The 14,748-nt window shown below is 32.8% G+C and overlaps 1 protein-coding gene and 1 long non-coding RNA gene across 2 annotated transcripts; one reads left to right on the top strand and one right to left on the bottom strand.

The window, feature by feature from the left end:
• The first annotated feature begins 655 nt into the window (after positions 1-655).
• Positions 656-2,301, top strand: LOC112775166 (anaphase-promoting complex subunit 11). The gene is made up of 2 exons (XM_025818656.3): positions 656-774; positions 1,928-2,301. Exons 1-2 carry the CDS (start codon positions 717-719, stop codon positions 2,041-2,043), a joined length of 174 nt encoding a protein of 57 aa, XP_025674441.1. The 5' UTR covers positions 656-716; the 3' UTR covers positions 2,044-2,301.
• A 537-nt stretch (positions 2,302-2,838) lies between these two features.
• Positions 2,839-4,297, bottom strand: LOC140181768 (uncharacterized). The gene is made up of 2 exons (XR_011876970.1): positions 3,230-4,297; positions 2,839-3,189 (listed from the first exon to the last, which is right to left on the bottom strand). It is a non-coding gene; the product is annotated as an uncharacterized lncRNA (long non-coding RNA).
• Between the last annotated feature and the right edge of the window lie 10,451 nt (positions 4,298-14,748).

Below are 14,748 nucleotides of genomic sequence, written 5' to 3'. Positions count from 1 at the left end.
AGATGAAAGTCAAGATATTACGTATCCTTCTCAAGATCCCGTACTTCTTGTCACTTGTTTCATGGTTTCCCATTTTCTATTCTTCATCTTTTAATTTGTTTTAATCCCTTTTGCATTTGAAGTGTCTGTGTCTTTTCTTCATGGTGTTGTGTGTTTCTAGATTGAGCCTATTTCTTGTCAACATATCTAGTTTTGGGAATTTCCAGAAAAGAAAAGCTGCTTTCCTTTACACAGGTTTCTGTCTGGGGGTTTCTTGATCTTCTGAAAAGAGTATGTTCTCTTTTTCTTATCTTGAATATTACTTTATACAGTGACGAACTTGTTGTTAACTTCTGTTTAATAAGTGGAATGGAAAGGTTTTAAATTTTAGTTGCTGCTATTAGTTATGAATACAAAAATTTGGTGAAACTTATTTCATGACAACAGCCATACACCGTGGACTGTGGAGGGAAAGAAAATCATAGATCTGGTTTGAAATTGAGTTGAGTTTCAGTTTCAGGTTTCAATACCTTGAAATTCATGTTGTACCAAGCAAATGTAAAACCTTTTTTCCCATGTTCTCAGCCTCTGCTATTCTTTCTATTTCCTTCTAAATCAAGCAAACCTTAAAGTGCTAAATGTCCTCATTATTTTAATCTCTTTTTGTGAAATATAGATGGCATGCAGTTGCTTCGTGGACTTGGGATGCTCAAGATGAAACTTGTGGCATTTGTAGGATGGCCTTTGATGGATGCTGTCCTGACTGTAAACTTCCTGGCGACGACTGCCCACTGAGTAAGCTACTGACAATATAGTCTGATGGATTTCTGTTAGAACTGGTATCAATTCCACATGTAAATGCAAAAAGGAATGTGTATTGGATTGGGGTGCCATGACAATGTGTCAAGAACCCTAGAAGATACAAAAGGGGATTACTCTCCTTCATTCCTCTGACGAATTCTAGAGCCTCGAGACTCCTAGGGTGCGTTTGGTTTGTATTGTCATTTCAGTTTTCTATTTTCAGAATTTTGTGAAGAAAAAAGAGAAAACAAGATTTTATTGTTTTACTGTTTCCTGTTTTTCCTTTACAAAATTTGGAAAACAGAAAACACTGAAAATGAAAACGCAAACCAAACACCTCTTAGTTGCTGTTACAAATGAAAACAAGCAGCTAACTGACTTCCTCCTTTATTTAAAATAAATCCCTCCTATGCTTTCTAACTGTTTTCCCGGCCACTCAGCTGCTGATGTCATGGTCTGTCCGATTCTCACCCTTCTTGTTGTTATAATGTTTGTGCTGAATGGTCCTAGTTAAATTTTTTAATTATCTTTCAATTATGGGACTTCCTTGCTACTCAAGCAGTATCATGATCCAGCGTGTAGCATTTGCTCGTGATTTGTTAACTATAGGAATTTTTGTGAATAGTAGTGATCCTAATGTGGGATCCTAAGCAAGCTTCAGAAATCATACTTCCAGCAGTTACTAATATATGAACCCCTCCTTTGCTGATTTATCCTTGTAATCTTGGGTTGTTGCATGTACAGGGATCCGAATATCTCTCTCTTTCACGAATCATTGAGACTATTATTTTTCAGTAGTTTTTAATTCTCTGTAGTGCAGGTAGCTTACAAATTAGGATACCATTTGTAGTTCCACATGTATAATGAGTATATCAAATTTTGATGTTTCCTTGATCAAATGTCTTGAATGATTGTGAAGCTCTGTTCTTGTTTACATATATGGTGAGACAGTTTCTGTTGAATTTAGATTTTTATGTATGTGTTGGACAAAATATGTCGCATAATTTCTGGACAAAATCTGTTTTCCTATGGGACTCGATTTGTATTGGTTAATTGTCTGACTGATAAAAATTGCGGGATTATGTAAATATAAATGCTTATGTATCTGTAAGAAGCTTAAAAATGTTCTCTGTCCAATTTCTTGCAGTGTGGGGAGCATGCAATCATGCATTTCATTTGCACTGTATTCTAAAATGGGTGAATTCTCAGACATCACAAGCTCATTGTCCCATGTGCCGACGAGAATGGCAGTTTAAAGCGTGATTGAAGCAAGCTTCGATTATTTTAAGGATGGCCCTAGACTTCTCGACAGCCTATAAAATTTTCTGAGAATCAAAGTTTCTAAATGAGTGCATCTTTACCTTTATGACTGATGACAAATCATGAATGTGGTCCAGTGGTCCTTTCTTGTGTTCATGATTTTAACAGTATAGATATAGGTATTATGATTTTCAACTTGAGACTATGAAGGGATCCTTATTCTAATGCTGAATTTTTGTTTGTGATGTGTATTTATGATTATGATTCTCCTTTTTTCTCTTTTCTTTTTTTCTTCCCATACAAATTCTGTGCAATTGTGATGGTGACATCTTAGGACTCTGATTAACGTGGAAGAACTTTCAAGAACCATCATTGAAATAATTAACAAAATAAAGTATGGAAATTTTGATTTGTTACGCTGTTCCAGATCCTTGGGTCCACGAGCACCAGGTGGCCATGCTTTACTATCTTTTTGTAACTTAATTTTATGTTTTATGTGTCTTGATTTGATAAGGTTTGAACTTTGGAATTCGAATGTCAGGGAATACATTATCTCATTTGATACGACTTTAGTGTCAGTGAAGATTGTCATGCACTTAACAAGGTGCAATATTTTCTGTTAATCAGAACTTTAGATAAAACATGGAAATAATCTCTTTTCATTTTTCTAATGAAGTTATTTCATTTTCTGTTCCAACTATATTCACGTCTATAAATGTTTGGTTGGGAAAAAATTATGGGGTGAATTTTATATATAAAAGAAAATGATAGAGAAGCTTCAATAAATAAGAATATAGCTATAAGAATAAATCAAGCTATTATTACAGAATACATGTACAAGTCCTGTATTTCAATTCTTGATTACATATGGTACAAAATCTATAAACTAAAAGCTGCACACTCCACTCACACGTACTAATAACAGAGGAACATCAAAAACATAAGAAAATGGAATTACAATGAAAGTATGAAACACTAAATGGGGAAAATCAATATATATTTTTCCCACTAAATATGAAACTGTTGTAAAGGAAGAAAAGACACGACAGCATGTCCTAGGCCCACCCTGTCAACAAAATCATTCATTTCATTAGTCAAATTAAAATTAAAATAGAGTGAAAAGGACAACGAGGTCCCTAAAAAAAATACCTAATAAATCTCTTTTTTAGGAGGTCCCTAAAAAAAACACCTAATAAATCTCTTTTTTAGGACTGACTGTACCAAAAAAACATCAACTTTTTTTGGTACAGGAACCTCGTTATCCTTTCGAAGTAATTATCTGAAATCGAATTGAATTTTAGAATTTTTTTTTTGTCAAAGACCTCGTTGTCTTTTGAAGTAATTCTCATGGCTGTTTTAGATTTTTCTCATTAAAGAGTATAACATTAACACCGCAAAAAAGCAAAGCTCAATTGAATCATGTAATCACAATTATTAGCCCAAGAAAGAAACGAACATCAAATCAGTGGAGATGAGACAAACATATCCTTATCCGTATAAATTATAAAAGAAGCTGGTAGGAAATCAAAGTCGCTGCAAAATTTTATCCTCTTTAATTATAAAAACTCAAAATCTATTTGTGCATATATATATTGATTAGTTTTTTTTCGACCACAGAAATTTATAAGAATGTAAAAATATATTTTGAAAACCACATGCCCCTAACGATGCCGAAAGAAATGAAATAATCCATGGAAATTTTACTACACGTAATCCTTCCTCTGACTGTTTATAAGACTGAAACCAACGGCTCGCCTCCATTGATTGATTTCATTTCTATTGGCTCTCCCCTTCAATTTTTGCTTGCGGTTTAATAATAATAATAATAGAAAAGAAAATTTTGGGGATAACTTTATACATCACATTCTTGTCATTTTTGGCACAATCCCCCTTCTTTTCTGCCCTGTATTCTTGAAAACTAAGTTCTTTATTTATTTATTTATTTTGCCTCTTTCATTCTATGTTAGCATAAACGACTTACGTACTCAATTGGTATTCTTCATTCTAATTAAGTGTCACACTATCATTCCTCTTTCTTTATTATGCTACCGTTTCTACTTTCGTGTCGGTAACCATTCAACAATATGACATGTTCCCAAAATGGTAAAAGCTGAAATTAATGGTTGAAAATCTTCAGATAATTTAATATATTTATTTAAATTATTATCTAATTATTCTCAAATATTAAATTTATGTAAAATTTTTACCTCCCAAAATACTACAAATTAAAAGAAAAAAAAAAAAAAAAAGAAAGAGTACGAGAAACTTTAATTTGATTTGTAATACTCTCCACATGTAATTAACTAATTATTACTTACAAAGCATGGTGGTGATCACTTATTCTTTTTGGTGATAGCATAGACAGCATAGATAATTCCAGGTAAATAACCCAAAATAGTCAGCAACAAACAGATCCAGAACTCCGCCTGCATCCAACAAATGAAATCATAAACCATGTCTTCAACTAGCTCATAAAAATTGCTCTTTCATAAATACGGAACAAAATTTTGATATATGATTTTAAATTTTAATTACCTTGCAACCAAACTTGAGGAAGACTCCAAGTGGAGGAAGAATGATGGCAAGGAGGATGTCAATGCATGTGGCCGTGCCTGTGCCTTCATCCGCCATTTTTGTTTCGTGTTAAAATTGAATTGCACACTATGGAGTATGGAATAATGGTTCTAGTAACAATTAGTGAAGTGCCAAAGGTGTATTGTTGCGAGGGAAATGGGGTTCGAGGTATTGGAGGGAGATGCTTATTTATAAGCCAGGTGTAGTGAAGAATCAACGCACTTACTCTTAAGGGACACGTGGCATCTCCAGAATTAGAGTTTGCTGTGTACGCGGTTGCTTAGCCAAGTAAATTCAGCGTCTCATTCTAGTCATGTGTGTGATGTGTCGCATTAATTAACGAAAGTTTGATAATGTGGAAACCAAATAATGTTTCTAATTATAAATTATTAAACAAAATAATAATTATTTTATATTTAGAATTTTAAAATAAATAAATTTGATTTAAATAAAATATGATAAAAGAATTATTACAATATTATTATCTGTAACAAAATTAAGATGAAGATTCATAAAAAGAATTATTTACAAATAAATTATTTATAAATGTTATTAATTTATTTACTTTTTAAATTCTATTTGATATAAACTTGATTTAAAGAATTTATTCAAAGACACTTTTATTTTTCTAAATAATTTAATGGATCAAAAATAAAATTTTTATATTTAAATAATTACAATATTGAATTACTTTTGAGCTAGTCAATTTTTAATTCAAATGATTAACTAAATGTTATAAGGGAAACGAAGACAAAATTCTAATAATACCCTATGAAAAGAATTAACAAAATGTAACGTCACCCCTTATTTCCTTAGTTTCATTAAGAGTAAGTTGTGATAAAATCATAAAAATGTCTAAAAGAAAGACCAAGCTGGATAAAGAAATAAGCACGTAATACTCAATGAAAATAAAATATTAAAAATGTACATGCAACGTGGCCCCTGGATATAATTATTATATGTATTATATAAAAACTTCAATTAAATTTTATTTCATATGTTCATTTAATTTGAAATTTACTTTTTACCATCTTTCTTCTCAAATTAACTATTCTTTTAGTTATACATAATTATTAAGATCAATATTAAATTTTATTAAATATATACAAATTTAAAAAAAAAAGACAAATAATTATAATATCTATTAGTATTCTCATATAACAAATAATTGAAAGATATAATTAGTACAATTGCTATAAAATATATAAAGTAATAAACGAGATATTTAAATCTAAAAATAATAGTAAAGTTAATAAAAAAATTACTTATTTAAAAAAAGTATATTATTGCTAAAATATTATTTTGATCCATAATATTTGGGTCAAATTTTAATTTAATTTCTAATGTTTTAAACTTTCTATTACAATCCAAAATATTTCAAATGAGTTTAATGATGTCGCACAGTTAAATTTGATATGAACAATTAACATATTTAAAAGTTAATATAACGTTCAATTTCAATATGTAAATAAAATCGATTTACTAATGATCACTAATGTAGTCACCAAAAAAAAAAAGATAACTAATTATTCGAGTCAAATTTAATGGTAGGACAACATTGAATTCATTTGAATTTTTCGGAATTGAAATAAGATATTTAAAACATTCAAGATCAAATTAATTTTTTTTTAACAAAAAAAGCTCAACATACTAAAGTAAAGCAACTCAACGAAACACAAAACACACAATAAATCAAAAGAACTCATATACAATCAATCCATTGTTATCTTCGGCATTGCTATTAACAACTACAAAGATTATCACCACTCCACTCCTTTTAGAAACGACCTTATTTTGATGTCCTCAATGCTTTCCTCTTTATTCTTGAATATTCTCGCATTTTGTTCCAATCAGATAATCCAAATTACTACAAAGAAACTAATCAACCATTTTTCCTGCTCATCTTTTCTGTCAGGCACTCCTGTCTAACTATCAAACAGTCAACCTATGCTTTATCAAAATTTGTCAACCACACGCACCACACATGTCAAGTAAACTCACAACAAAGAAATAAATGATGAACACATTCTACCTCTTTTTTTTTTTTTATATAAAACACAGATATTATCATTTTAATGAATGACTCCTAATCTACTCAATCGCTCTTTAGTATTCATCATTTCCACTAAGACAAACCATGTAAAAAACTCAATTCTTGGCCGAACCAACCCTCTCCAAATTGTACTAGTGAAGCTATCATTTGTAACTTCCTTCGAAATAGTCTTTGTCTGCAATACTTGCATAAAAGAATTAATAGAAAAAATATTTTTTTTTGTTTTATCAAATTTCCATACAACTCTGTCCTCTCTACCAATTGATAATTTAACTGGCCTTAACCTTTCATGGAGTTGGTTGACAAGTGCCAATTTCCATTGAAACAACTCTTTCTTCTAATAGAAATTTCATATCCCCTCTAACTCATTCCAAAACCCACCATTCCCTGAGACAGATACATGTTAGTTTGAAATAGAGAAAAATCTCATAAAACTCCTTCTCAAGGGCCCACCTTGTAACCAATTGTCTTTTCAAAATCGAGTTCTTCTTCCATCTCCTATTTTCATAGACAGCCCACTAATTATCTTGTCTTTTATCTATTGCTCCTTGAAATTCAACTGACAGATATCTTTTCACAAACTCTCTTTTAAAAGTAGTGTCTGATTTGATAACATTATATTTAGATCTAAATCATTACAAGAGCATACAGTCTTCTTTCACAATAGACAATCATTATTTGAAAACCACCACCACCACATACAAGAGCATTATAATAAAAGAATTATTACAATATTATTATTTGTAACAAAATCAAGATGAAGATTTATAAAAAGAATTATTTACAAATAAATTATTTATAAATGTTATTAATTTATTTATTTTTTAAATCCTATTTAATATAAACTAGATTTAAAGAATTTATTCAAAGCAATTTTTATTTTTATAAATAAATTTAATGGATAAAAAATAAAGTTTTTATATTTAAATAATTACAATATTGATTACTTTTGAGCTAGGCAATTTTTAAATCAAATGATTAACTAAATGTTATAAGGGAAACGAAGACAAAATTCTAATAGTACTCTATGAAAAGAATTAACAAAATGTAACGTCATCCCTTAAATCCTGTTTCATTAAGAGCAAGTTGTGATAAAATCATAAAAATGTCTAAAAGAAAGACCAAGCTGGATAAAGAAATCAGCACGTAATACTTAATGAAAATAAAATATTAAAAATGTAAATGCAACGTGGCCTGCATATAATTATCATATGTATTGTCTAAAAACTTCAATTAAATTTTATTTCATATGCTCGTTTAATTTGAATTTTACTTTTTACCATCTTTCTTCTCAAATTAACTATTCTTTTAGTTATACATAATTATTAAGATCATTATTAAATTTTATTAAATATATACAAATTTAAAGAAAAAGATAAATATATCGACGTGTTTTCTCTCTCTCTATAATTATAATATCTATTAATATTCTCTTTTAACAAATAATTGAAAGATATAATTAGTACAATTGCTACAAAATATATAAAGTAATAAATCAGATATTAAAATCTAAAAATAATAGAAAAGTTAATAAAAAAATTACTTATTTAAAAAAGAAAAAAAAGTATATTATTGTTAAAATATTATTTTGATTCATAATGTTTGGGTTAAATTTTAATTTGATTCCTAATGTTTTAAATCTTTTATTTCAGTTCAAAACATTTCAAATGAGCTTAATGTTATCAGACAGTTAAATTTGGTATGAACAATTAGCATATTTAAGAGTTAATATAACATTCAATTTTGATACGTAAATAAAATCGTCTTACTAGTGATAACCAATGTAGTCACAAAAAAAAAAAAACTAATGTAAATGTTTTTCTACTAATTATTCGAGTCAAATTTAATGGTAGAACAACATTGAATTTATTTGAATTTTTCGAAACTGAAATAAGATATTTAAAACATTCAAAATCAAATTAATTTTTTTTTTAATAAAAAAATTCAACACACTAAAGTAGAGCGGCTCAGTGAAACACGAAACACACAATAAAGCAAAGGAACACATATACAATTAATCCATTATTATCTCCGACATTGTCATCAACAACCACATGAATCATCACCACATCACTCCTTATAGTTTAGAAACGACCTCATTTTGATGTCCTAAATGTTTTCCTCTTTATTCTTGTATATTCTGGCATTTCGTTCCAACCAGATAGTCCAAATTACTGCAAAGAAACTAATCAACCACTTTTCTTGCTCATCTTTTCTACTAGGTACTCCTGTCTAACTGTCAAACAGTTTTTTGATCGTACCCGGAACAACCTATGCTTTACCAAAGTATGTCAACCACACGCACCACACATGCCAAGTAAACTCACTGCAAAGAAATAAATGATGAACACATTCTACCTCTTTTTTTACATAAAACATATGTATTATCACTTTGATGAATGACTCCTAATCTACTCAATCGCTCTTTAGTATTCACCCTTCCCGCTAAGACAAATCATGCAAAAAGCTCAATTTTTGGCAGGACCAACCCTCTTTAAATTGCACTAGTGAAGCTACAACTTGTGACTTCTTCCGAAATAGTCTTTGTCTGCAACACCTGCACAAATGAGTTAATAGAGAAAATACCTTTTTTTTTTTATGAAATTTCCACACAACTTTGTCCTATCTATCAGTTGATAATTTAACTGGCCTTAACCTTTCATGGAGTTGGTTGACAAGTGCCAACTCCCATTGAAACAAATCTATCATCCAATAAAAATTTCATATTCCCTCTAACCCATCCCAAAATTCACAGTCCCCTATGACAGATCCTTATTTGTTTGAAATAGAGAAAAGCCACGGAAAATTCCCTTTCAAGAGTGCACCTTGTAATCAATTGTCTTCCCAAAATCGAGTTCTTCTTCCATCCTTTATTTTCATTGACAGCCCACTAATCATTTTGTCTTTCACCTGTTGTTCCTTGAAATTCAACTGACAGATATCTTTCTATGGACTCCCTTTTGAAGGTAGTGTCTGATTTGATAACATTATATTTGGATCCAAATCATTACAAGAGCATACAATTTTCTTTCACAATGGGCAATCATCTTTGAAAAATACCACCACCATTTAAATAAAAGCGTTGTATTCCTAATCACTATATCCTCCACTCCCAAACCACCTAGCTTTTTTGTGCCTGTATCACTTCTCATTTTACAAGAGGCATACCATTGTTTCTATCCTCTTTACTCCATGCAAATCTCATTTGCAATGCTATCAACTTCTCTGCAATCGTCTTTGGCATCTTATACAAGCTAAGATAATAGACCGTCAAGCTATTGAGCACAGACTTGATAAGGACTAACTTCCCAATTTCGTTGAGTACCTTTTCTTTTCAGAGACCGAGCTTCTCTTCCACCTTATCTATAATCGGTTTTCAGGTCTTCACCAGCCAAAGGTTTGCTTCTAAAGAAATTCCAAGATATCTCATAGGTAGAACAACTTCCGTGCACCTTAGCAACCCACACATATTTGCTACCTACTCCGGCTCGCAATTAATCAAGATCAAATTTAACTTGTCAAAATTAACGGTCAGGCCAAACATGAGCTCAAAACATTGTAAAAGTCTCTTATAATTCAAAATTGTCCCCATCTCTTGTGGGCAAAACAAAATAATGTCATCCGCAAACTGAAAATGTGACAGTTCTATATATCTTTTCCAACCAGTAGTAGAGATATGCGTCCATTTCTGACATCCTCTTCCACCATCCTATGTAACACATCAACAACAAAAACAAACAAGAATGAGGATAGAGGAGCTCCAATCTTAGACCTCTCTCAATCTTGAACGGCTTGGACAATGATCCATTAATCAGAACCGACGTAGAGGTTAATATTTTCATATTCCTGCACCTATGCACTCTATCTATGACCGAAGTCCATCTTTTGTAACACGATATCCATAAAACTACACCTAACCTTGTCATATGCCTTTTGAAAATCTAGTTTGATAATTGCCACATTCTTCTTGTGCATCTTCAATCATTGAACCGTTTCACATGCAATGAGTGCTTTGTTGTGTTTTTTCTGTCCCTTCACAAATGCATTATGTGTCTCTCCCACTAAACCTGATATCACTGACCTCATCCTTTTCACCAATACCTTCGATATCACCTTGTACTCACATCCAACCATACTAATTAGTTGAAGGTCTTTGATCTCCTTCGCACCTGCAAATTTTGGCACCAATGCCACATACATTACATTCGCATCCGTTGGTAATTTAGCACTTTCGAAGAACCCTATTACAGCTGGAGTGAATTCTTTACCAATCTCATCCCAATACTTTTTGATAAAGTTCATGTTATACCTGCCATTGCCTGGAGCTTTAGTCGACTCACAATCCCAAACTACCTTTTTAATTTTCGCAGCAAAGGGCATTACTTCCAATGCTGTAGCCTCTTCTCTATCAATCTTCTTTACCAGCCCTTCCTGAAAGCTGATCATGGGAACATATTCCTGCTGATACAAATTCTTATAGAATCCTCTAATCACAACCTTAATCCTAGCCTGATTCTGTACCAACCTCCCATGAATTAAAAGCGCATTAATTTTGTTGTTCCTCCTTATGGTCGAGGCTACTTGATGAAAGTATCTAGTATTCTTATTCATATCCCTTGCATGCTAAGATCCGGACATATGCTTCCAATGAATTTCCTTACGAATATACCATTTCTCGCAGCATCTCACCAAGGCCTTACATCTAGCCTCCATCGTGCCATCATATGCACCATCACTTACCATATCATCAATCTTTTTTATCTCATCCTCAAATCTCTTTATTCTATCATCCATGTCACCAAAGTTTTCTCTATGCCACTTTCTCAATGGTATTGTCAGCTTGCTTGTGAATTGATAATCCCTCAAGCTCCTCCATTCCTCTTTCACCATCCTCAGAAATCCCTCATATGTGAACCAAGAGTCCAAACTTCTAAATGGTCTTGGGCTCCCACTCACCCTTGTATCTTCAACAATCATCGGACAGTGATTTGATAACACTCGAGGCCCACCTCTCATGCTAGTATCTAGCTATCTGCATTTTTCTTAGTACAATCTACACTGACCAGATCCTATCAATGCGATTACACTGTCGACTCCTGAACCACATGAACTTACGATCATTAAGAGGTAAGTCCACTAGTTGCATATCCTATACCTAGTTCTTTAACTCTTCAGCAGATGCCGGTAATCTACTCGCTCTTTTTCTTTCCTCCACTTGCATTATTTCACTGAAATTCCCATGAAGCAAAAAGGAACCTGACACAATCCCACCATATAGCTCAACTCCTCCAACATCACAAGTTTGCTAGCTTGCACATACGCTCTGTACACCAAACAAAACGCACAATTAAAATTATTTTTAGTCATCACTCCCTCCACACACAACCATCGCTCTTCTTTGTAACAATTACTTACCTTAAACAACATATTATCCCATATTAGTAGTAATCCTCTAGAAGCACCTATAGATTCTACATATTCCTATCCCACCATGTCATTTTCATAAATACATATGACGTTAATGTAGTCAAAACCTCCCTCTTGGTTTCAATCAACCCCAACATATTCAATCTAAATTTCTTTTTTAGTTCTTTTACCATACTCAATTTTTCATCACCTCCTAAACCCCTAATATTCCAACAACTATAAATCATTTAAACATATTTTTACACATCTTATTATGGTTTTTAAGTCTGCTCCTTTTCACTTTTTCTTTCTGTTTCACCATCCTTCTTCTATTTGCAATTTTTTCATTCTGAACTTGTAATATTTCCATAATATCTTCTTCATTCTGTAACACTACTCTAGACTCTACCGCTAATTCCCAAGTGTTCATATGTTCCTTCATCTGTTCCCCCCACTTCAACCTTTCATCATTTGTCACATTCACATGCTCTGGTTCAGTTTTTGATCTAGCCTCCTTAATATCACAACTTCTTCTATCTGCACACTGTTCATTACAAGCCGTCTGTATCATTGGTATCACAATTCTTGATTCGCCCCTCTCCTGCCAAATTGGAACATCTTTTCTTGGTAAGATTCAATGGCACATGAGCTTCGTCATGGCATTCTTCTTCAGCCATCCCCAACTGTGGTGTCTCTATCACACGGCTCGGTTCCGCTTCCACCTGTTTTGCATCGTCTTTTCCAGTACCAACGCTACTGTAGTTAAGGGCCTGAACCTCCGAGGGCGCTACTCGTGATCCTCAATGGGCAGCACTCGCCGTTCTCTGTGCACTCGGGTCATGCGTTCCTATGCCCTACCAAGCCTCAACCATCAATGACGCATAAGGAACGCTCCTCAAAAGAGACCTAGTGATGCAACTTGTGGGTATAGCAGCAATCCGGTTTGCAGTGGTCTGACCCGCTTCAACACCTCTAACCCACCACCCATCACCAATACCTCCCTCACTTGGCCTATCTTCTCTAAGAGCAATTGTTGGCCCAATAGCATGATGGCCCAAACAACACAAGCCTCCATTGCTTTTTTTATATATTTATCTTCTTGTTAAAATATTGGCCCATTCTATATGTTTCCCCATTTCTTAGGTCACCTGTGGAAAATCCAATATGCCAATTTGAATTTCCTTAAGAAATTGTTCTCTCTGAATCTCCTTCCAGACTCAAATCATTATCCCCATAATCCTCGCCTCCAATAATCTCTTTCAATGCATTTGGATCGGTTTTCTTTTGTTTCTTGAAGAATTTTGAATGCTCTTGATTCCATTCATTTAAAAACATGTCGTGAATTACTGTTCTACCCTTCTCTTTACTATTATCCTTCGTCCTTGCCACCACCAATTCAGCCGCTGGATCCCATACCACCGCCAAAATTTTATTTTCTCTACTGCCTAAATCATGATTTATCTTCATTGTTTGTGAATTTTCACCTTTCAGAAAACTCTCCGCTCCATATATCTCACATCCTACTTCCTTATAAAAACATCAAATCCACTAGTGTCAATTGTGATGTGAATCCATTCATTAATAACATCAAACACACAAGTATCGATTTGAACTCTTCCGGAGCTGAAAGATAAGTTTGACTCTGTCACTTCATCACACCGTACTACTTTTTCGCATTGTCCACCTATTGTTTTGAATGTTTCTATAGACCACACATGCAACAACACTCCAAAGCGTTCTAGCCAAACTCTTCTTATCTCACTTCGTTTTGATACTTTTCATCTCCAAACACTATGAAAAATTGCACGAGACTATTCATTTTGAAAGTAAAATACTCCCCTGCATGCTTCACGGTATCAAAAGTTAATAGTGTCTTATATGTTCCTAGCTCTCAGACTTGAATAACCTGAGGCAGATTCTTGCTAACTTCCTTCTTTAACGTATTGAATTCTATGGCCGTAGTCGTTCCCCCGACTAGACTCCTTGATAGCCAACTCATATTCTCTTTTGCAACTGTCACTTCAACCTTCTTCGTACTTCCATTTCTGTTTGGGTCCTTAACCTTTACATTTTTCATCGTCACTTTTTCGTTTGGGTCCTTAATTGCTGCATTCTTCATTGTCACTTCCCCATCTGCATGAGTAACCATATTGTCTCCACGTTGAGTCTCTCTATTCTCAACATCATTTCTTCCTCTTTCTTCATCATGCACCCTTCTTTCTTTCTTTTCTATTATCCTTCTATATTTAGCCTCTCTCACTCACTGAGGATCAAAATAATACTTTATTTTTTAATTTAACTATAAATATAAAAAAACAATTAGTTTAATAAAGGGTTAAGTACTTTTTTCGTCTCTAACGTCTTGGGTCAAAATCAAAATCGTCCCCGACCTTTTTTTTTTATTAAAATCATCCTCAATGTTATTGAATGTTTTAAAATCATTCTTTTTCAAATTTTTTTACTAAATTACCCTTTATCATCATCTTTCCCCTTTACCCTCCTCTGTTTACCTCCTCAGCCTCCCTCCTCGACTCCTCCCTCCTCCCTCTTCCCTGCTCCACTCTCTCTACCCAAATCTTCAACAACAACAACTATTTTTTTTAATTTCAAAAAATTAAACAAAGCTAATGCAGCATCAACAATAATATATTCAGATTCCAACTAAATCTTCAACA

The sequence above is a fragment of the Arachis hypogaea genome, chromosome 19 (assembly GCF_003086295.3).
Source record: "Arachis hypogaea cultivar Tifrunner chromosome 19, arahy.Tifrunner.gnm2.J5K5, whole genome shotgun sequence".
Classification (NCBI taxonomy): domain Eukaryota; kingdom Viridiplantae; phylum Streptophyta; class Magnoliopsida; order Fabales; family Fabaceae; genus Arachis; species Arachis hypogaea.
Note: the sequence above shows the minus strand (reverse complement) of the source record. Positions and strands in the feature narration are given on the sequence as shown.

Excerpts from the sequence above, each read along its gene's own strand:
- LOC112775166 (XM_025818656.3), top strand. The coding sequence starts at position 717 with ATGGCCTTTGATGGATGCTGTCCTGACTGTAAACTTCCTGGCGACGAC. Across the intron at positions 775-1,927 it reads TGGCGACGACTGCCCACTGA|TGTGGGGAGCATGCAATCAT; the intron begins GTAAGCTACTGA and ends AATTTCTTGCAG.